The sequence below is a fragment of the Vigna angularis genome, chromosome 6, assembly GCF_016808095.1.
Source record: "Vigna angularis cultivar LongXiaoDou No.4 chromosome 6, ASM1680809v1, whole genome shotgun sequence".
Classification (NCBI taxonomy): Eukaryota; Viridiplantae; Streptophyta; class Magnoliopsida; order Fabales; family Fabaceae; genus Vigna; species Vigna angularis.
This window is the reverse complement of record NC_068975.1, coordinates 30,310,424-30,331,221: the sequence shown is the minus strand read 5'-3', so window position 1 is coordinate 30,331,221 and position 20,798 is coordinate 30,310,424. Positions and strand designations below refer to the sequence as shown.

At 33.4% G+C, this 20,798-nt stretch overlaps 3 protein-coding genes across 4 annotated transcripts; all 3 read right to left on the bottom strand.

The window, feature by feature from the left end:
- Window positions 1-862: 862 nt before the first annotated feature.
- LOC108340959 (uncharacterized) lies at window positions 863-3,604 on the bottom strand. Its single transcript, XM_017578547.1, has 4 exons — window positions 3,291-3,604; window positions 3,057-3,192; window positions 2,813-2,980; window positions 863-1,904 (listed from the first exon to the last, which is right to left on the bottom strand). The coding sequence occupies exons 1-4, from the start codon at window positions 3,476-3,478 to the stop codon at window positions 969-971; spliced, it is 1,428 nt and encodes a 475-aa protein (XP_017434036.1). The 5' UTR covers window positions 3,479-3,604; the 3' UTR covers window positions 863-968.
- A 3,534-nt stretch (window positions 3,605-7,138) lies between these two features.
- On the bottom strand, window positions 7,139-11,442 carry LOC108342854 (protein ENDOSPERM DEFECTIVE 1). 2 transcript variants are annotated; one of them, XM_017580714.2, is made up of 6 exons: window positions 9,638-11,442; window positions 8,836-8,955; window positions 8,359-8,475; window positions 8,145-8,234; window positions 7,597-7,704; window positions 7,139-7,515 (listed from the first exon to the last, which is right to left on the bottom strand). In XM_017580714.2, the coding sequence occupies exons 1-6, from the start codon at window positions 10,571-10,573 to the stop codon at window positions 7,426-7,428; spliced, it is 1,461 nt and encodes a 486-aa protein (XP_017436203.1). In that variant the 5' UTR covers window positions 10,574-11,442; the 3' UTR covers window positions 7,139-7,425. The 2 variants fall into 2 exon arrangements, with proteins under 2 accessions (XP_017436203.1, XP_017436204.1); XM_017580715.2 differs by lacking the exons at window positions 7,139-7,515; window positions 7,597-7,704 and having other exon boundaries at window positions 8,150-8,295; window positions 8,373-8,475.
- Window positions 11,443-11,673: 231 nt separating this feature from the next.
- On the bottom strand, window positions 11,674-19,989 carry LOC108342853 (sodium/hydrogen exchanger 6). The gene is made up of 22 exons (XM_017580712.2): window positions 19,626-19,989; window positions 19,500-19,551; window positions 19,355-19,414; window positions 19,219-19,243; window positions 18,941-19,026; window positions 17,831-17,942; window positions 16,485-16,547; window positions 16,303-16,322; window positions 16,120-16,214; window positions 15,954-15,982; window positions 15,825-15,856; window positions 15,678-15,725; window positions 15,519-15,579; window positions 14,935-15,032; window positions 14,767-14,842; window positions 14,634-14,653; window positions 14,360-14,457; window positions 14,111-14,220; window positions 13,682-13,780; window positions 12,753-12,850; window positions 12,588-12,667; window positions 11,674-11,995 (listed from the first exon to the last, which is right to left on the bottom strand). The coding sequence occupies exons 1-22, from the start codon at window positions 19,813-19,815 to the stop codon at window positions 11,946-11,948; spliced, it is 1,602 nt and encodes a 533-aa protein (XP_017436201.1). The 5' UTR covers window positions 19,816-19,989; the 3' UTR covers window positions 11,674-11,945.
- Window positions 19,990-20,798: the final 809 nt, after the last annotated feature.

Here is a 20,798-nt window from a genome sequence, read left to right as displayed (position 1 = left end):
TATTATAAACCAGAAATCAAGGTTTTTTTTGCCTTGATTATGTTCATTGGGGCCATTAGGGTACACTGCCTTTGTATATCTTCCATTGGAAGAAGTTTTGTTTGATTCAAATAGAACCATTAGTTAAATTGAAACTGTTGACTGATCCGGGTATTTGATGTAGACTAGTGAAGTGTTTTTTTGGGATAAAAATTGAATGCATGAAAGTTAGTTGAATCAAATTAAACTTTTTAAAATAATTTATTTAATTTAAAAATCATAAGGTAATAGACAATTTAAATATGTATTGAGTAGCTATTGTAAGGAATTGCATTTATAAGATTAAATATATTTTAATTATTTAATTTTGAATAAAAATTCAAATTAGTTTTTTTCAAAAAGTCTATTTTATTTTTCCAATTTAAAAAATATATGGATTTATTAACTAAATTTATTTACCATTTCAATAAGGATAAACAATTATTTAATATCACATGTCAATTACATTATCACCTTTTAGGGTTTTTAACACCAATTTAAAGAAAATAACTACATTAACTCCTTTTATCCAATATGAAAAAAAAAATGAGAAATCACATAAATAATTGTCAATTATTGATACAAAAGTAGTACAAAACCTAAAATTAAATAAGTTTATCTAGAATGAAAGCATATTGAAAGTTGGTCTTTTAAATTTAGTTTTTTAAAGTATAAATTGAAAACTTATTTTGAACTTAATAATTGATATACTTTTTTATATAAATATGTCTCGAATATATCATAATTAACGAGGATAATAATAAAATTACAGTATGTCATACCTTAAAATATTTCCCATCGAGAAATGAAGATATTAAATCAGAGAAACATAAGAAATTTGGAATCATGAAAGAGTGAACCATGAATTCTTCATATATTATCTAAATGAAATTAAACAGGTTTTGACATATTATACACCAAAGGAATCCAAGAAAGAAAACACCAAGAATTCATCGCCGAAATGCATTGCCTTCACCACCAGACCTGCCTTGAGAATAGTATGTCCGACGACGAACACTCTCAGCTATAGATGCACTTCCCCCTTCCCCTGCACCATACACACTTTTCTGAGTACTGTCCAAGAAATTCTTGCCGCCAGCGTTATTACTCTGGACTACTTCACGTGCATCAGACTCCTCGGCCTTCTTTATACGTTTCCATCTCTGCTCTTCATGCACTTCGGCAGCCAATTGCATCTGCCTCAGTTTCTCAGCTCGCTCTTCCTCTGAAAGCTTAGGAGCCACGTTTCTGCGTTTGTATCCACGTTCATGTGAAGAAGCTGAATATCTATTGGAGCTTGTTTCAGAAAATCGCTCACCTCCGCTTTTAGGAGCATCTATATTGGACTTATCTTCTGAAGCATATCTTTCTGACTTAGACCTATTATAATTCCTGTCACCACCGTCTTCTTTGTAATCTTTGCCATTTCTTTGTCTCTGTTGGTGACCGGGTGATCTTTCTCTGTATTTTCTATCTTCATAGTGATTCCTCCTTCTCTTTCCTCCATCACTTTCATACCCTGGATTTGATTGAGCGTCATAGACACTCCTTTCTGACTTGGACCTGCCATGATTTCTGTCATCAGCACCTTCTTCGTAGTCTTTGCCCTTTCTCTGTCTCTGTTGGTGGCTGGGTGATCTTTCCCTGTATTTTTTGTCTTCATACCGATCCTTCCTTCTATTTTCTCTTTCACCTGATTCATACCCTGAATCAGATTGAGCCTTATTATGCTTCTTGTCAATATCTTCATTATCGGTCCTTCTTTTCCTCCCTTCTGTAGGGTCATCTTCTGAATCAGAGTGTTTTTTATGCTTTGATTTACTAGAACGATGTTTCTTCCTCTTTTCCTTTTTATGTGCTTTCTCCTTGTGATCAGTTCCTTCAATCTAACAACAATACCAGGCATTATTAAGACAGGACCTAAATTAGAAACAACATTAAACAAAAGGTCTTACTGAAGGTAAACCATAACAATTGTTTTCATCATCCTACCATGTCAACGCAATTTAAAGATTCTTCAAAATCTAAACGTAATCAGCTAATCACAGAAGAAAAAATAAAAGGCCTAGACGAGTTAGCAAAAAGCAATGCAATTCTTAAATTTCATAGAATTATACACCAATATCAGACAGAAGCAAAAGTCACTACGAAAGAGAGCAACAACCTCAAATTGCATGGACACTTACATCGCTGCTATGGGCACAGGTTTGCACAAAAGGGTGAAAGTAATCCATTATTCACAGTCCAATCAATCCATCTATACTTAAATATAATCCAAAAAATTGGGCCAGGGGGGAGTAGAGGGTTGCAAAAGGAACATGGATTATTGTAATTTTCCCCCTAAAACCAAGGATTATTAAATTATAGAAAATGGATCGAGTGATTATTCTTCCTATTGCTAGTGAAAGTCCATTACTATGTGATCCAGACTAGATGGGAGAGGAACTTTTAAAATTAACACACATTTAACAATGTTTAGCTAGATGTGAGAGAAATTTTAAAATTAAGATATTCTTTCTTCTAGTGTTTGGTTAGAAGTTCAGACTGCATGGCAAGGGAAATTAGGAGGCCAAAATCCCTCCCAGCAACTTATGCCTCCCCTTTCATATTGAAGGGGTTTTATTTCCCTCTCCCCTCCTCAGTTCCCCCGAAACAATTTTTTTAAAACAAAAATAGCATATCTTAAGCATAAGCATAACTGGTATGAAAGGGAACAATAATCCACGCCTAAGTTGTTAATTCCGGCAATGGCATCTCATTTTAAATAATAAAAAAAAGGAATAAAAAGACTTACCGATTTCTTTATCATAGCCATCTTAACAGGATTGTTTTTTATCTTTGCGAGCGCCTCCTGCTCACGTTGGCGGATCATGAGCAAGGGGTCAGAATGGAGTTTCCTCCAAGCATCATTGGCAGACTGAGGCTTCTCCTCAAACAATGCTCCAGGCACACTTGCCCCCTCCTACAGCAAACAAACCCATTCAATCATAAGTAAACCAATTCACAGCAAACAAAAACCTTAGCAGTTCACAACACACCTTAGAAGCAGAGGAGCTTGGCGCATCCGTCCCATCGGATTTCGGCAACTGTTCAAGTGCCTTGAATCCTTCGGAATTGGAAGATTTCCCGACGGACAATCCCGAATCATACAAAAACTCCAACCGCTCCTGGTGCCTGCAATCAAACAGAAACAAGGAAATCAGAAATAAAAAAACGAAAACCCTAAAGAATCGAAAATTAGGAATTGAATTGAATTGAGAAAGAGAAATTACGGAACGAGGCCAGCTTTCTCCTGAAGAAGACGAAACTCGGTGCGCTCTCTCTCCTCCTGGATCTGTTTGCGAAGCTCCTCCAACTTCTTCTGCTCCGCTTCATGCTTCTGTTCAGCCTTCCACACGTTCTCTATGTTCCTCAAACTCCCCGTGTGCCATCCCTTCTTGTTCAAAAATTTCAACGCCATTTCTCTCTCTCACTGTTTCGACGATTAGATTTCAGAAACAAAGCACAACGTAAAACCCTAAAACGAAGAAAGATAAACGAAACGATGTGGGATGTCGATGCGATGGTGATGTACTTTTTCCACTGCCTACAAATTCACGAAATTATATATGATATATGTAATATGTAATTACAATTAAAGAGATGCATTCAACTCAAAATTCAAAATACCTTTAGGCCAAAAAAATCACAAAGATTAAGATTGTGTAATGATGTAATATTTTTTAATAGTTGATGTTTTGTATTTTGTAGAAAGAATTTTATAGAGTACACGAATTTAAAGAAATTTATGTATTTTAAAAAACAAAAATAGTATTTTATCTTTTATGGGAAAAATAAAAGGTTTATTATCTTGTTGTACAAATTAAGGGAATCAATATGCCTTTTAGTAGGTGATAATGTTGATATTAGCTGTATTATCCAATATGCAAATAATATTTGATAGATTATAATTGATATGAATAGAGAAAATGTTTATGAAGTAAAAGAAACATAAATACATACATGAAAGAAGGATGTATGTTTAATAATTAACTATCTTCGACCAAAACTAAATTTGTAAGTAGTAGATTTCAAAATAACTACTGTATTATAGTTAATAACGCAATTTTTTTTATTAAAAAAATATAAAATAAGTACATATTACACTAATTAATTGATGTTAATTGATGAGTCTATATTTATGTTCACATTTTATATTTAATTTCAAAATTTTAGTGGAATAATTGTGCTTAAATGATTTATTTGAATAAGATTTTACATGGCTTTATCGGGTTTGGGTATTAAAAAGGCTAGATTTTAATTGCATAAATTATTTTAAAGAGTCTAATGTTTGTTGATGAAGTTGCAATAAAAGTTTGAATTGCAATTTTGAAAAGTAAGAAAAGGCTAAAGTGCAATTAGAAGAATTTTTGAACTTCTGTGCAATTTTGAATAAAATAAAAAGAGTTGAATTGTAATTTTTGGGAGGTTCAAGTATGTTAGATATTTTAAAAGATAATTTGGAGAAAATATATCTTAAGATATTTTATTTGATATTGTTAATAATTATCTTATTTAACTATATCAATAAATATAAAAAAGATAATTGTTGGAAGTCCCATCGACTAGAAATAAGACCAATTCTTAGTTCTAAGTGGGTGCAAACCTCATCCTACAAACCAGTTTTGTGGGATTGAGTTAGGTTTAAAAGTTCACTACTAACATGGTATCAGAGCCATGGTTAGAGCCTATCCTAACGAGTTCTGAGTGGGCATTTTATTCTTTTATTCCACCCGCTATCAGGTCGTTATCGGACCACCCAATTTCTACTATCACGCACGAGATGTCTATACCTCGACGTGAAGGGGTGTGTTGGAAGTCCCACATCGACTAAAGATAAGGCCAATTCTTACTTCTAAGTGGGTGCAAACCTCACCCTATAAGCCGATTTTGTGGGGTTGAGTTAGGCTTAAAAGTCCACTATTAACAATAATATTTGTCAAATCTATTTGAATCTAGACAAGATATTATCAAATATTTGAATATTTGGAAGATATTAGATATAAGATAAAAGATCTTATCAATAGAAGATTCAGAGTCCAACCCCAATCAAGCCAATATAAAGAGACCTAAGAGAGGCAGAAATCATAACTCATTCATTCTCAAACTCTTCCATTGAAGCAAGCATCCACCACTCCTTTCACTTTTATTTCATCATGTGTTTCACTCTATTCATGGAGGACTAAGCTTTTAGGGCTATTCCACTGTAATTTCATTATGGATTATGAGGTTAAGTTGAATTAATGAATTTGTTTCTTTTTATTATTGATTTGAGTTATTCATCTTCTATGTCTTTCATCTCTCAATCATATTAAAAGCAATGATTTTTGCATCTTAACGTGTTTGAATCTACATGCATATTAATCATATGAGTTCAAGGGTTTATAGGTTTGATTGAAAATCTACTTTGATTAAATTTAGGAACTTTCATATTATTAAACGAGTTTTTGCTATCAATTAAGAATGTAATTTGATTGGTGGAAATAATTTCAACTATAATTAATTGAGAATTTACTTTGATTAATTAACTTTTAATAGAATTTGATTGAGAATGTACTTTGGTTGAATTCATTGACAATAATATAAAAAGGTATTGCATTTGATTGAAAATCTACTTTAGTTAACTACATGATCACCCTCAGATTAATTAAGAATGTACTTTAATTAATTTGAAACTTAAAGAATAATCAATTGAACAATGATATGTGGATAACCGATGATGAATCTATATTGGAAAAGCAGTCAAATTAGCTTATTTCATCATAATTGTGTTTCTAAGTTTCCTCTTTGTTCTTCAAACATTAATTCTATGAGCATAATTTTTTCACTTTTATTTCTGAGCATTGCATTGCATTCATAAAATTCAAATATTTCGTATTCGTTAGAAGACGAATGAGGTTACTTTAACTCTATCTACTTTATTGAATACTACTTGACAAATACTGAAGTTGCCTTAAAAAATAGTATTAATTTAACGTTTCATATTTTATTATTATTATGTATGTAACATTTCTCTATGAATATAAAGTAATAATATATTGAATACTACTTGACAAATACTGAAGTTATCTTAAAAAATAGTATTAATTTAACGTTTCATATTTTATTATTATTATGTATGTAACATTTCTCTATGAATATAAAGTAATAATAGTACGCAGGAATTAACATTTTTTCTGGTTTTTGCTATCGAGAAGTAATAGAAAAATAGAGGTGTGTGAATAGGAAAACTATAAATTTGATTACAAAATCCATAAAAAAATGATAGAAATAAGCAATAAAAATACAAACTCATTTACAATAAAAATATATATACACTAACAAAAAGAGTAATTTTATCACTTTTTAATTGAAATGGCAGAGTATGGTTTATGTAAACTATCTTTAAGTAATTTATAAAGAAAAAAAGAATTATAATACGTCACAAATTTCTTCAATAATCGAAGTTATTTTGTACATTTTAAAGTGATGTTTCTGTATAAATCCTATTTTATATCTATTATATATTATTTATGGTGTAATACTAAAAACGCAAGTTTATGTAATACTCCGACTGTATAAAATTTCATATTATTTTTTTCCTTTTCCTTTTGTTGTTTTTCATGAAATTCATAATAGCTACATTTTTTATTTATTGACCACAAATGAGTTCAGATCATATTGTTAAAATTCAATTATGAGAATGTTATGGTTGATAATAAATATTTAAAAGCTCAGTAAGTTAAATAATCAGATAAATATAAGTCAAGTTAGAAAAACACATATTTTTGTTGATTTAACAATCATATACAGAGAGAAACATGAGTTGAAAACGTCAATAAAGAATTAAATAGGAATAATATGGAGTTACACATATGAAATATATATATTCAATACTTAAATAGAGAGAGTGTGTAAATTTTTTAACTATAAATCAAACTCGTAAGAAACCATGGTGGTTAGAACTTGTAATTAATGTCAGTTTTGTAATCATCATACTAATTATATAGTACAAGGTTTCCAACATCATGTGTGTATGAATAATGAATGTGGTTTTAGCTGCAAAAAGGAAATAACACCACTCTGCAAACATTTCATTCCATTCATTCAAGGACAAAGTGTCCTATTACTATTATTGGGGCATCCTATGAGTGTGAAATGGGGAAGAGATGGTGACTAGGCTGAAAGCCTGAGACTTACGTTGATAAGAATACAATGGTTGTGGAACTTCTTGAGAAAACAAATTTTACGTATGATCATGTTCCTTTCTTCCCCCTTTTCTCAACTAATGGAAAAAGAATGTGAACACTTGTACTGTTGATGTTCCTTCATCAGCTACAACATTAGATGTGGGTAGGACTTCCACAACTAACTTTCAATTGTTTTATATCAGTTCTTGGTTGTTATTCTTTTGTTCTTATTCTCAAGGAAAAATGAATGCATTTGGATCTGTTGACTCCTTAAGCAGCACTCCTCCACCTGAAAATTGGCTTCAAGATATGAAATAAACTGCAGGAGATAAACAATCCCCGACTCAACCATTACTAGAGCAGGACAAACCTGTGATTTGTATGTCTTTGACAATAAATCTCCACATTCTCCAACAAGTGCTCTTTCCCCTCCAGCAATTCTGGCTAATTCTGAAATAGAACTATCTATTTCTTCTGCCTGAGTTTGACATAGTTTTATTATCAGTGCCACATGCATTATGTACGATTTAACTTAACTGGGTATTCTTAAGTGTATTTTTCTTCAATAAGTTTTAGAGAACCTCATCTTTTAAACCCCATATTGTTATTAAAAGTGGTTCAAATTGGTCAGTTCGACAAACTGAATGGAAAACCAGACACTTAATTGGTCCACAACCCTATATTACATATAGAGATTTTAATTCTTTTTCTTAATATTTATATCAATTCATTGCTTGGTATATTACATAAATTAAATATATATTTTACTCTTACACATTCAACCACAATTTAACCAGTAAACAGTGAAGTGAGATTTAATTACTAGCCCAATTTTGACGACACTGCTAGACCCTTTTGGCTACATCACTAAGTAAAAAAAAAGTAAGGAGAAAGCTCCATTCTTTCATTTTGTCTCACCTTGGGCACGAATCTTTGGATGTTGGAAATCATTGTTTCCAACATCTTCAATGCTGAATTAAGAGCATCCCCCACCTCTCTTACATCAACCTGTGGCATAATATATTTTTGTGAGTTTGACCGTGCAGACAATTTCCCGTGAATAAGCATACTATAAAGAAAATAAACACCATCAGATAATCAACAAGCATGAGATGGGGATTAATAATCATACTCTAATATGCCCACCAACTGGAAGTTGCACTGAGGTATTCACTAAAGCCTGAATTGCTTCAGTAATCGAGACTGAATATTCTTCCGTCATAGTCGACCACTCATCTAGATATGGAATCTGTAATTTAATCCAAGGAAATATACAAATTACTGAAACTGATTATTACTGTACATATATATAACTAAAATGATTGTTCATAAAGCATACTTAGAGAAGAAAGGCTCCTTGATCAATTGACTAAATGTCATCATTATGAAATTCATGGGTATCATCTACTTAATTCCACTTCAACACACACACACACACACATACTAATTGCATGAGTTGGTTACGTCGGAAGGAACAGAATATAGGCATATATAGATACCACAAGAAGTCAACAAACAATTGTCTTTTCTTCACAGACTGGAAACATTGCTCTCGGGACATGAATGCAAATTTATAAAAGTAAGCTTTCAGAAGTATTGGTAGCCTTACTTGAGCTTCAATAATACTTGTCAAAGTCTTTGATCTCCGCAAAAAATCCAGTTCTATGCGTTTCTTGTTTACAGACTCACGCATTTCTGATATTTTCATTGCTTGAGAATATAGTGCTTTCTGCAAGGAACAAGAAGAGGAAAAACAACAAATAGATCAGTGAAACGGATTCAATTGTACAGTATAGTCAAATACTTGAAGCTAATAAAATATATCTTAGCCAACTGAAAATGCTGAACAGTTCATACCAAGACTTACTACATGAAGACCATATCAATTTTGCAAAAATATAATTTGAAATAAAACAAGACTCAAATGTTCGGTAAATGAGGATGTGATGGACAGCTCATACTCAGGTAAGCAAGGGAGCACTCGAAAAACTTATTTGAACTTGTGGAAGTAGTTTATGAATATGCTCTAATTGAAAAGGTGCTTAATTATGCTGTTCACTATAACTAAGCCACATCGTCCAGTAGTCACAACAACCACAAACTAACTCATGATGTAAGGTGCTCCAGGGGAAAAAGTTAGCAACAATGTCTTTCACGACACAATCAATGCCATTTTAGCATTATCCCATGTCCAGTTTTTGCAGTGTAACTAAAACAGTGGTCCACCTTCTAACTCAATCAAAACAACCTTCCCAAGTATCCTCTTCTTGTTCTATCCCTCTGGACTCCAAAGAACCATGATCATAAAAACAAACTGTCTAGCCAGATGATTGCAATTTTCTGTTGTACCATCACGACCACTATAACATTTGTAATTTACTGACCAATATGAAAGTGGAAGGGTGACTAACCTGGCTTTCTACTTGCTGAGCCTTCATCGTGGTGTGCCCTTTTGCATTGGCAAATCTCCATTGCAAATAACGATTATATAACAATCTAAGGGAATGCACATCTTCCTGATGACCAGACCCTTTCTTCCCTCTCCTCACATCCACTGCTGGCTTTAATAAACTCTGAGGCGGGACAGGAGGCAAACTAAGCCCCCCTGACTTAGCTAACTGATTTCCATTCCCATGTTGCTTGGAGACTGAAGAATGAGGCTGCTTCTCAGTTCCAGAAGAAGGTAAATTAACCGACCGGGACAATGGCGAAGGGTGGCGAAATTTCAAATCCCCGCCATTACTACCCACAATTATCTCACCCACAGATAAATTGGACTGAAGCAACAAATCCCTATCCCCCAATTCAGGAAGTGACTGAACACTGCAGTTCACCCCAGAATCATCACTGGAGCAAGCAACATTAGGCTTGACCTGATTCAACCCACTGGCTTGCATCAATTTCTCAGCAGCTGAAGCCATGCCATTTGCAAACCTATGATGGTGATGGTTACTATGGTGATGGTGTTGTTGTGAGAGTCTATACCTTGAAGACACGTAAACCGAGGGAGTGGGAGTGCCAGGCCTAGGAACACAAGGTGTAGAATTGCCGCTGCCGATTCTGCCAGAACACGATTTTGAAGGGTGTGGCGGAACCTGTTCGTGTCCGTTGTTCTCTTTGAAAAGCTTCATGGAACGTTGTGGTTGTTTTCTCTGAGAGACAGAACATCCCATTGGAAATGGGGTTTCGGAGTTCTCGTCAACGCAGGGATCGGGCTCCATCCGGGGACGGCGCTGCACGGCGGGGGACATGAACCGGGAGCTGACCTCTCGGACCCTCGGCCGCCGCTGGTTGGGGGGTGGAGGAGGCGGCGGAGGGGCGGTGAGATCGGAGTTGTCCTCTTGCATGATCTGAACAGTGGTGGGTGTGAATGAGATAAGCGGAAGTTTTGAGTGATTCGGGGAGAAGATGGAAGGGTTTGGGTTGGAATGGAAGGAGAAGTAGCCGTTGGGGATGTGTGTTTAAGTTGTAACGGTTCTAATTTCAAATTTCGATAAAGAGTTTTTTTTTTTTTAATGTTAGTTTTTGTTGCGTGTTGTTTCGGAATGGGTAATAAATAATGCCACTTGTTCCTCGTCAAACATATTTATTTGTATTTGGGATAGGAGCCTTTCTGATTTGCTATGGCTAGCCTTTGGTTCATTTATAAAACAGGGCTGTTAATGTTCATGTGATGAACGGTAGTATAACTATGGTCATTTTATCTTGTAGAAGAATAAAATGTAGGAATTTTTTTACCAAAATATTTTTTTTATTATTTACTAGTGTAGTTATTGAATAAGGTGACTTTAGAGAGATTAAAGTTTTGGTTTTGACATGGAAAGAGAGGCTTCTGATATAACTTAAGGGCTGGCAGGCTTCCATCATTAGTTCAAAAACAAATACGTGCACAGTGAATTTTATTTTACTTAACAAATTTATGATTTTCCCCCTCTGAAATTATATTTTTAATTAATTCGTTCTATCTTTTTGATACTCCATACATCAATAATCTTTTGTAGTTTTTTTTAAATATTATAATAATAATAACTATATACATTTTAAGTAATTAATTATGATAAAGTTTTGGGTATATTATTTATTAAAAACGAAATCAGTAAACCAAAATTTTTGCTCCAAAATCAATATAGTTAAATTGCTAGAGTCTGCCACTTCGCTTGAGAAAAACTTATCCTGTTTCGTTTCTGTAAAAATATTCAAAACACAATTACTTCATTCTAAATCCTTACAAAATGAAAACCATCTAAGATTTAAAATTGCACTCTACTTACACAATCATTTGAACGCCCTGAAAATTTAAATGCGTCTGTGGCAATTACTATTCGCCAATCTTAAATTACCTGTAAAAGGACTCATCCATAGTTCATGATGTATTTATTTTGTGATATAATTTTCCGTGAGTGTATTCATTTTTAGATTATATAATTTCACTGTCACAATGGTGGGGTGAACAAGAATTTTCTCTAAGTAAGAAAACCTGTATAAATGCATGTGTGGTGGTGAGATCCAAATTATCAAGTGCCTGGAATATGCTACATCTGCCGAGATGATGTTGTCCAAACTCCAACCTAATGAGATTTCACATTCTCAATCGTACAAGTCGGAATAATGTAGGAGGTAAATTCGATCCCTGTATCGTGCCAATTCCTACGAGCTATCTATAAATTGCGTAACGGAAATTCTGTACAAAAGCGCATGCAGTATGTTGTCTGGAAGGAATCATGTCGAATAACGGTTCTGCCCATGAAATCCCGATGTAAAAGGCTCGGCTGTAAAATCAATAACAAATTGCAGTAATATAGTTAATGTTAAAAAAAAATTACTTCACAGTAACACACCTAAAAACACTCATTACCTTAGAAAAAAAGTCAAAAGTGAAATAATTATTTAAGCACTTCTAACTACAAATTATACTGAATAATACTCAACCTAAGGATGTACGAACACTTCTAAATGGGCTCACGAATGGCCGTATCCTAACATTGCACATACTCTCTACATACTTGTAGACTCATCCTATAAAAAAGAATTTACTTTTACTTTTTTTTACACTAATATACTTTTACTTTTTAAACATATACTGATAGAAATTGCATTTCCATAATAATTAAACAAAACTGTAGCATTTTAATAACGTCTACAAATTCATGATCATTTTTAAACATAAAAGTTCTCCCAATTTAATATTTTTATATTAACTTTATATGTAATATTTTTTTATTAGCAATTTTATGTGATATCTTAGCCAATTTTGTCCTACGATTTTCAAAACCTATCATATACCCATGTAATATCTTGCTTCCTATTGCACCTATTTACTTCTATTTTTCAGTGAGAATGACAATTTTCCATAAAACTTACCTTCATCATCTTCATCTCCATTTTGAACTGTAAAGAATGGGGTGAGGTAGTTTTTATCAATTGCTGTAAAGGATGCAGCACTGCAATAAAGAAGCAAAGAGAAATTAGACTGGCAATATCATTACATATCTAGCCATATTTACAGTTTCAGAACATATACAATACCTCTTGTGGAATTCTTTTAGCTTCATCTTGATTTTGTTCCCTGAAGATGACTCTTCATTGTAAGGAGGAGCAATATAACCATTGTTTCCATCAAAATTCTTGCAAAAAAACAAAAACAAAAGACATTATTTGAAAGAGAATCAATTAAATAAGTAGATTCATTCATATCCATTGTCGGAGTCATTTTGGGACTGTCAGAATTAAGTGATCTAATTTAGGAATAAAACAAACAATTTGATAACAAAAATTCATTACAGCACATGGAGACTTAAAATTCAAATCACACACAATAAGAACTTTGCAAGTGCCATGAAGCTTGTTTTACCCAGCCATCAGTTTAGTATGGGATAATTAAACCAAACACTTGCTACTTGGTTGGGCATGCTTGGCAAGTAGAATTCCATCATCCAGGAAAATCTTCACCCTCTACTTCATAGGAAAGGAGTTTCTTTTTAGTCTCTCTCTACAATCCTCTCTACAATCGTGTGGTCAATAACTTACAACTTTGGACGCAAGTCATTCATAAACATAATCATTATTTCAATGCATGTTTTCACTTCTTTCTACATCAAATGTACCATATTATTTCTACCAAAAGAAAGTTGTCCTCCCAAAAAGGAAAAGTTACTTTTATACATAGCTATAAACTAGATCCACCCAAGTCTTATTAGTCAAGAATAAGACCCTCATCCTACATAACCATCACTAAATGACTAAACCAAAATGATATATGCATGACTAACAGACAGAAGTTACAATTAAGTCATAAATCCAACCTACTATCTAGTATCTGGTCTTTCATCTTCCAAATAGTGATGTGTGATGCTTCCAAAAGCAAATTTCAAGGTAAAAGACATGCAAGAAACTCCATAAAAGTAGAATACACAAAAAACAATGTCTTAAATGGCATTATTTGTTGTAAAACTTACTGTAATAGTACCAACTGAAGACAAAGGGCTATCATTATCACCACCTACAACATCTAGAGCTTCCAGCATGGTACCTGTTGAACCACCAATTAGCAATACCTGAAAAAAATAATGTTTGGTGTTGAAATTACTGCTCAGGGATGGGAATTAAACAAAAGCTGGGGATAAAAGTTACCTACCAGCTGATAACCCAAATAAGAAAATTAAGTGAATAGGACCAATCTTTAACAACACGTCACTGATCTTATATTACTTATCCAACTCACATTCTTATCTTCCCTACAGTCGGTTGTTGCCCTTATAGGCACTGTGTATGCAAATAGTAGTTATAATGTATACGATATATACAACATGGTCAAGTACCTTATACTTCCCCCATATTTATTTTTTACAGTAATTAGCTAAATGGATGGACAAGACTTTGCCTACCGTCAAGACAACTATTGCAGTAGTTGCAGTAAAGATGGTCTGTCCATGTCCTTCTGGAAGATCATGAACGGATTGCAGAGCAAGCGCAAAAGCCATTGCTCCTCGAAGTCCTATTCACGTGCACAAGGTGAACAAATTAGGCATGGCATTATAGAATGTGCCAGAGGCAGGAAGTGGTTTATTTCATAGACAGAATTAATCAACCTTTTACAGTAAATAACATGATTTATGTTTTGTTCAATTTCTTACCACTATACCAAAGTGCCTTCTGATGTTTTGGAGGTATCTTTCGATGACTGGGTCTGACCAGATTGACTAAATAAGCACAAGAAAAGACATTTGCAGCCCTGCCCATAGCAACCCACGAATATAATTTACAACTTCTAAGAGAAATGAAAAAGTATAAATATGCTTAAAATGCATGAGAATAGTTACTGTAGAGAAACTATCCAAAATGCCAGAAATGAGCATGTGCCACAGTAATAAAAACATAAAATGATATCAATCAGTATAAATTAAATACCTTGCAATTCCAATAAATATCTGAAGGGATTATTATATGGGTTAAGGAAGAAGCACCGAGAAAAGAATAAAACCCCTAAGGTAATATAAATAACATATCACTACACTTCCAATTTGTGGGCCAAAAAGGATACAATGGAGAAGAATATAAATCCAACGTGTGACCAGCTATGTTGCTCCATAGCAATATCAAAGCCCATGTATATAAATCTGTACAACATAAGACAAAAGGTGTGCACATATCATTCAGAGAAAATGTCTAAACACCACAGGGTAAGTACCACAAATGAAATTCTCCTTACACAAATGTTTCAGCTAAAGATGATATCAACTCGAAGAAGGCTGAAGCAAATCTTTGAGAACTTTGTGACAAATTGGAATACGCATAGTGCTTCATGACCTAAAACAAAACACAAGAATACTAATAAAGATGTCTTAACATAGACATGAAACACAGAATATGTGTGTGTGTATGGATCAAATTACACCATGTAAGTTATGCCAAATGTTACACCGTTCAATATCTTGCGCTTGGATCATATTTTTTTTAAAATTCATTATTAGATTGAAAGTTTCTATCACATAGATCACATATTCAAAACTTCATATTAATCTAAAATTATTTGATGCATCTATTATATAGATTAAGATTGAAGTGATTATCAAAATATACTAAAATATTAATAATTTAATTGTCTTGTTATTGCGGTTCAATGTTAACAAAATTACACATGAATAATCACAATGATATTAATTTATAATTTAAAGCTTGGATTGACAAAATTCACATTTTATATAAAATTATTAACGGTGTAATATTCGGTGTGACTTACAGCAATGTAATTTAATCCCTCCTTGAATACGTGTGTAAATAATATGCACTTACTATTCCAGTGAACAGTATTGAAACAATACCAGACAGACCAAGGCCTTCAGCAAGCATGTACCTAAAAAGGAAAATATTTTTGTATTGTTTTACATCATGAATGAAAGTTGAGAAAATTGTATGAAACTTATGAACAAACGATCCAAGAATACATCTTACGAGAAATATGGGAAAAGGACAAATAGACAGCTCTCCAAGTTCTGAAGGCTGGATGGAACCATAAATTCTTCTGATCAGTTTATTCCAAACATGATGTAATCATCAAACAACAAATCTTCCCGATGAAAACTAATATAAAATACTTACTTGTCAATATCTAATCCTGCATACTTAAATAGGTTCAGGTAGTCAAGGGTTCACAACATACTTTTACTCTTAAATCTGAAAAAATGTGTACTACAAATATATAGGACAAGAATGGATTTCAAAGGATATCAAAGCAGATATAAATCCAACACCAACACCTGCAAAATCACCAAATGAATCACAACTACGGAATAACATCTATGATGCAAAGCTAATAAGATAAAACTAGTTCTTTAGTGAGGTTCCCCCACTCCCCTTAACCACAACCCACACAGAACATTTTATAAAGACTGACCTGCTGACATTGACCCAACAAAAGTCTCCAAAAACCGAACAACCACCATGAATAAATTTTGTCCAGATGGCTGAGCTTTAACAGATGACATTGTCCTGTAAAATACGTTCTTAAGTTAAAAGTGAACCTTAATGATACTGGTCTACTTCAGATGAAAGCCACATACTTCAGAAGTTCAAGTACCTGTACAGAGAAATTGCCATCTGCCCATAGCACAAGAGGGAGGGTTACGACAAAAAGAAAAAACATATAATTTGTTACAAAAATAATGGAAAAGATCAGCGAATTAGCACTATCTATCTTTAACCATATCTGCACTGCAGCAAAAAAAAAATTAGGTATATTCTCTGGCAACAGGAACTTACTGCATCGTTCAAAACGGATTCCCCAAAAACCAAGGCATATAGATTGACATCAGTGCCCAGCTCCTGCAAATAACAAAGGTGAAGTCCAAGCTAGAAATTAAATATATCATATGATATAGATTTATTATGCATACAGTCAAAATTACTATGAAGAAAAACAGAAGACGACCTCAGATAGGAAATAGGAGAGCATAATGTTTAGTGGCCAATAGCAAGCTCTAACAGGATAGTGGAGTAGGCCTAGGCCACTATGGGCCTCAAATAGCAGCTGAAGTAGCAAACTTTTACACGATATAGCAGCACTACCATGATAAAGCCTTAAAGGCTTTTTTACCCCTAGAACTATCAGGGGTGGATGACAAAATGGCGGAATTCCACCATATAAAGATACCATTGCAGCCTATGGCACTGCTGACACAGACCTCCCTTCACAAATTGCCTACGGCAGTTGGCAAAATATTCACCACACCATTCAACCATGGTGCTGCCATTTAACAACATTGCCTCAAACATCATTGTTTGGGATGGTTTCTTCGAGGTAAAACATTCCACAATTTACCACTATTTTGACCTTAAATTTTTCATACTTCAATGACTATCCTATTTCCATTCTTTCTAATTCCTTTGAACTTGCCAGTTCACATTCTGCTAATTTTTTACTGACCCCAGATTGATGGTGATTTTGTGTGTAAACTTTACTAATGGTTTATCCTGAATTTCTTTTATCTGGGGTTTTTGATTATTAGATATAAGTGTAGAATGAATTGTTTAGTTTGTCTTAATATATATATATATATATATATATATACACATATATATATATATAATATACATATATAATGAAGGTCATCCCACTCTTGTTTTACGAACCACAATCTCAAGTCAATAACTACGGTACAAATCCCTAATGTGATTCATAAATTGACCACTTCATCCAGTTCTTGATGAGTTGATGGTGTAGAATATTAGATTTGTAAAGTTTTAAAATTTCCTCACTTAGGCTTCATGTTATTTTCTTGTTGCATACTATTGATGAAAATATGACATATACTGCTATCTTATGTGATTCATAATTTATCTGTCATTATACCAAATGTTATGATAATCTAAACCAATATTTGAACTTGTGTGAAAAATGTAGAAAAATGAGCAAAAAAAAAACAGACAGGAGGGAAAGCTAATCAACCCAGGTTATGGATGTTCTGCTGCCTTTTGTATTGGACATGCATATTGGATTAAATTAAAGAGCATTATGGATTAAAAAACTAGGATATATCGAAACATACTAATGGACTAACAGACTACAGGTATAAACGGATGAATTATAAAATAAAGAGGAAAATCACCTGGAATATGGACAAAACAGTTACAGGGTCAGTAGCTGATATAAGAGCACCAAACATCAGGCACTCTACGAGAGGTAGCTTATACATTAGAAAGAGCAAACCACCAAGATAACTGCATCGTAGAGGAAAAATAATATGCAATTAATTGAAAAAATTGCTCATACAATCAATAGCACACACTATGGCAGCACTATAGTAAAATAGTGGAATGGAGAGGAGATGCCCTCAACCGCTGTGGGATTCAAATAGTAGAGTGGTTTCCAATGGTGACCATTGTGGCTACCACACCGAAAAAATGATTTTTTTTTTGCGGGATAGCAAAACTACCATGATACAGCCTTCTAAAAACCCATTGTTACCCTAGAACACCATTTGTGGGGGATTTACGGGTACAATATTCTTCAGAAAAGTAACCTTAGCTTTTACCTCTGTTCCTAAACATTTTAAAAGACTTCTTTTTAACGTGTTCTTTTTTCTTCTCCTTACCAGGTCACATTAGGATAATTATTATCTAATTTGCTATATTCATTTTCCATTATTTTCACTACCATATTTCATTTTTTGACATCACTATCATGTTTTTATTGGTTCGACATTGATGGTAATTGTGTTTTAACTTGTAAGATATTATCTATCATGATTTTCTTTAATTTTGGGCATTTTGTTTTGATTATGAGAGTATTTATATGTAAAATACGATATTTAATATGCATTCTGACTAAGATTCTAAAACCTGCAATTGCAATTTCAGCCACAAGGGCAAAATTCTTAGGATCACTGCTACCACAATTATGACTGCATTGACCGCATTTGTCAACAATAAACCACAATATCAAGGATTGCAGCGAAAACACTACCAGTAACATGACCACAATTTAAAACCTTCATAACATTTAAATGGTGGTCATCCTGCTTCCCCTTATCTCTCTACAGCATTTTCAAAGTTAGTCGCTAAGCACCACCATTCAAGATTCAAGATTGATAAAGGTATGCCTGGATGAGTTTCACCAAAAAAACTTTCAAGAAAAAAAAAAAACTAAAAGAACTTCTACAAATTAGCCTAATAAGAACGCGTACTAATTACACCAAAAGAGAGGTAAAAAAACTTACACCAAGATACCGGTAACAATTGAAGCTATAAAGGTGCCGAATATAGCAAATGTGACTATTGCTCCAAAATTCGAGAAAAAGGGTTTCTGCAAATGAATAACCATTAAACCCAAGTCAAAAAGGCTTGTCTCAGAGATAAGAAGAACTGTTTGGGAACAGGACAAAAAGAGTTTCTGAGAGCTTCTCTACTGAACATATAGAGGGATTCTTTTTCAGTAAACAAATTCTCAAAAGATGTTCTAGCTTTGTAGACCAAAGACCACAGTGGAGGAACTCACAGGTGCGAGACTGAACCCGGACTGAGTACGAGGAGTCAAGAAAAACACGACATAGGGCAGCCACAATACATGAATAAAACAAATAACTAAAAATTCGCGGGAAAAAAAATCAATAAAGGTATCTATCGGAGGATATAATATGATAGGAGGTAGCAGGAACAGGAAGAAAAACTCCTCGTGAAAATTAAACCACGCCCTGTACAAATTTCACATTCCAAATGTCAGCTCCAGAAAATAAACATAAAGAACCAATAACGGTATTTAATATTGGTGAAAATAACCTGATACTAGTCTCGGTGTCCGAAATGTTTGCTAGAATGCCAACAATTAACCCTGGAGAGTGAAAGTTAGGTTAGAAAAGGGGAAAATGAAAAAAGAAAAGGTTGAAGAAAGGGAAGGGAAGGTACCTATGAGAAGAGAAGCACTGGCTTCGGGGATGATGTAAACCTTCTTGCGACGGAGAACGTGACCGAGGACGAAGGACAGGACGAGCATCATGATCTGCAGAAGGATTCCGACGCCGGCCGCTTGCTGCTCTTTGCCGGGAGCCTTGCGAGCGTCGGCCGGAGAAATTTCAATCTCCGAAGCCATTGTCATCGCCGGAAGCAATTAACCGATTGCTTCCGATTGCGTTTGGATCGTTGAATTCTTGGCGAATCAGAACAGAACGCGGTTCTCTCAACAACTCTGTTCTGATCAGATTCTCTCTTCCAATTCCTTTCTCCACTCTTCTTACCTCTTGGACTCCGCCTCCGCACGAACCAATAAATAAATAATAGTAAAAAATAAATGAACTCACAAGTTAACTAGAATATAAATTATTCACTCTTATCATAATATTTTTTTTTATTTTTAATGAGTATAAATTTATTCATGTAATAATATTTTGTATAATTAACTTTGTTTCATATTAGTTTTTGGCTTGTCAACCTTCCTTTTTTTCACCATTACTAATTAACCGTCCAACAATTTCTCCCCACACATATTAAAATCTTCTAAAAACGCTATATAATATATATTTCAACCTAACACTATTTCTAATGAAAATAGTAATAAAAAATATTACGTGAAATAGTTTTTATTTAATTAATTAATAATGTAAAAACCTTTATTTAGTTAATATTTTATTTCTTATAAAACACAGGCGAGTCAATTTTTCGTTTTTGTCTGTCCCATTTCGTGTGCTGAGTCACGTAAAGAAAAAGTGCACTCTTGACTTTTCCTCACAGTACTAGTGACAAAATAAAAGTGTTTCTACTTTTTATTTTAAGAACTTTATTATTTAAGATAAAAAGTGATTTCTTCTTTTTTCCTGAGGTTGATTGTTTAATTGGCACATAATATGATTGTGGAAGTTTTGTTCTGTTAACTAAAAGACGTGTGTAAATTTATAAATTGTCATTCTACAAATCAATAAATTTAATATATAATAGTTAGTTATAAAATTAAATATTTAAAGTTTGCATTTCAAATATATATACTGTGTGTATATATAGATGAATTTTTTTTATATTAGCCAAATTAAATACAAAGGGATGTTGAAAATTGAATATTGTATTTCAATATATTCATCAAAATTT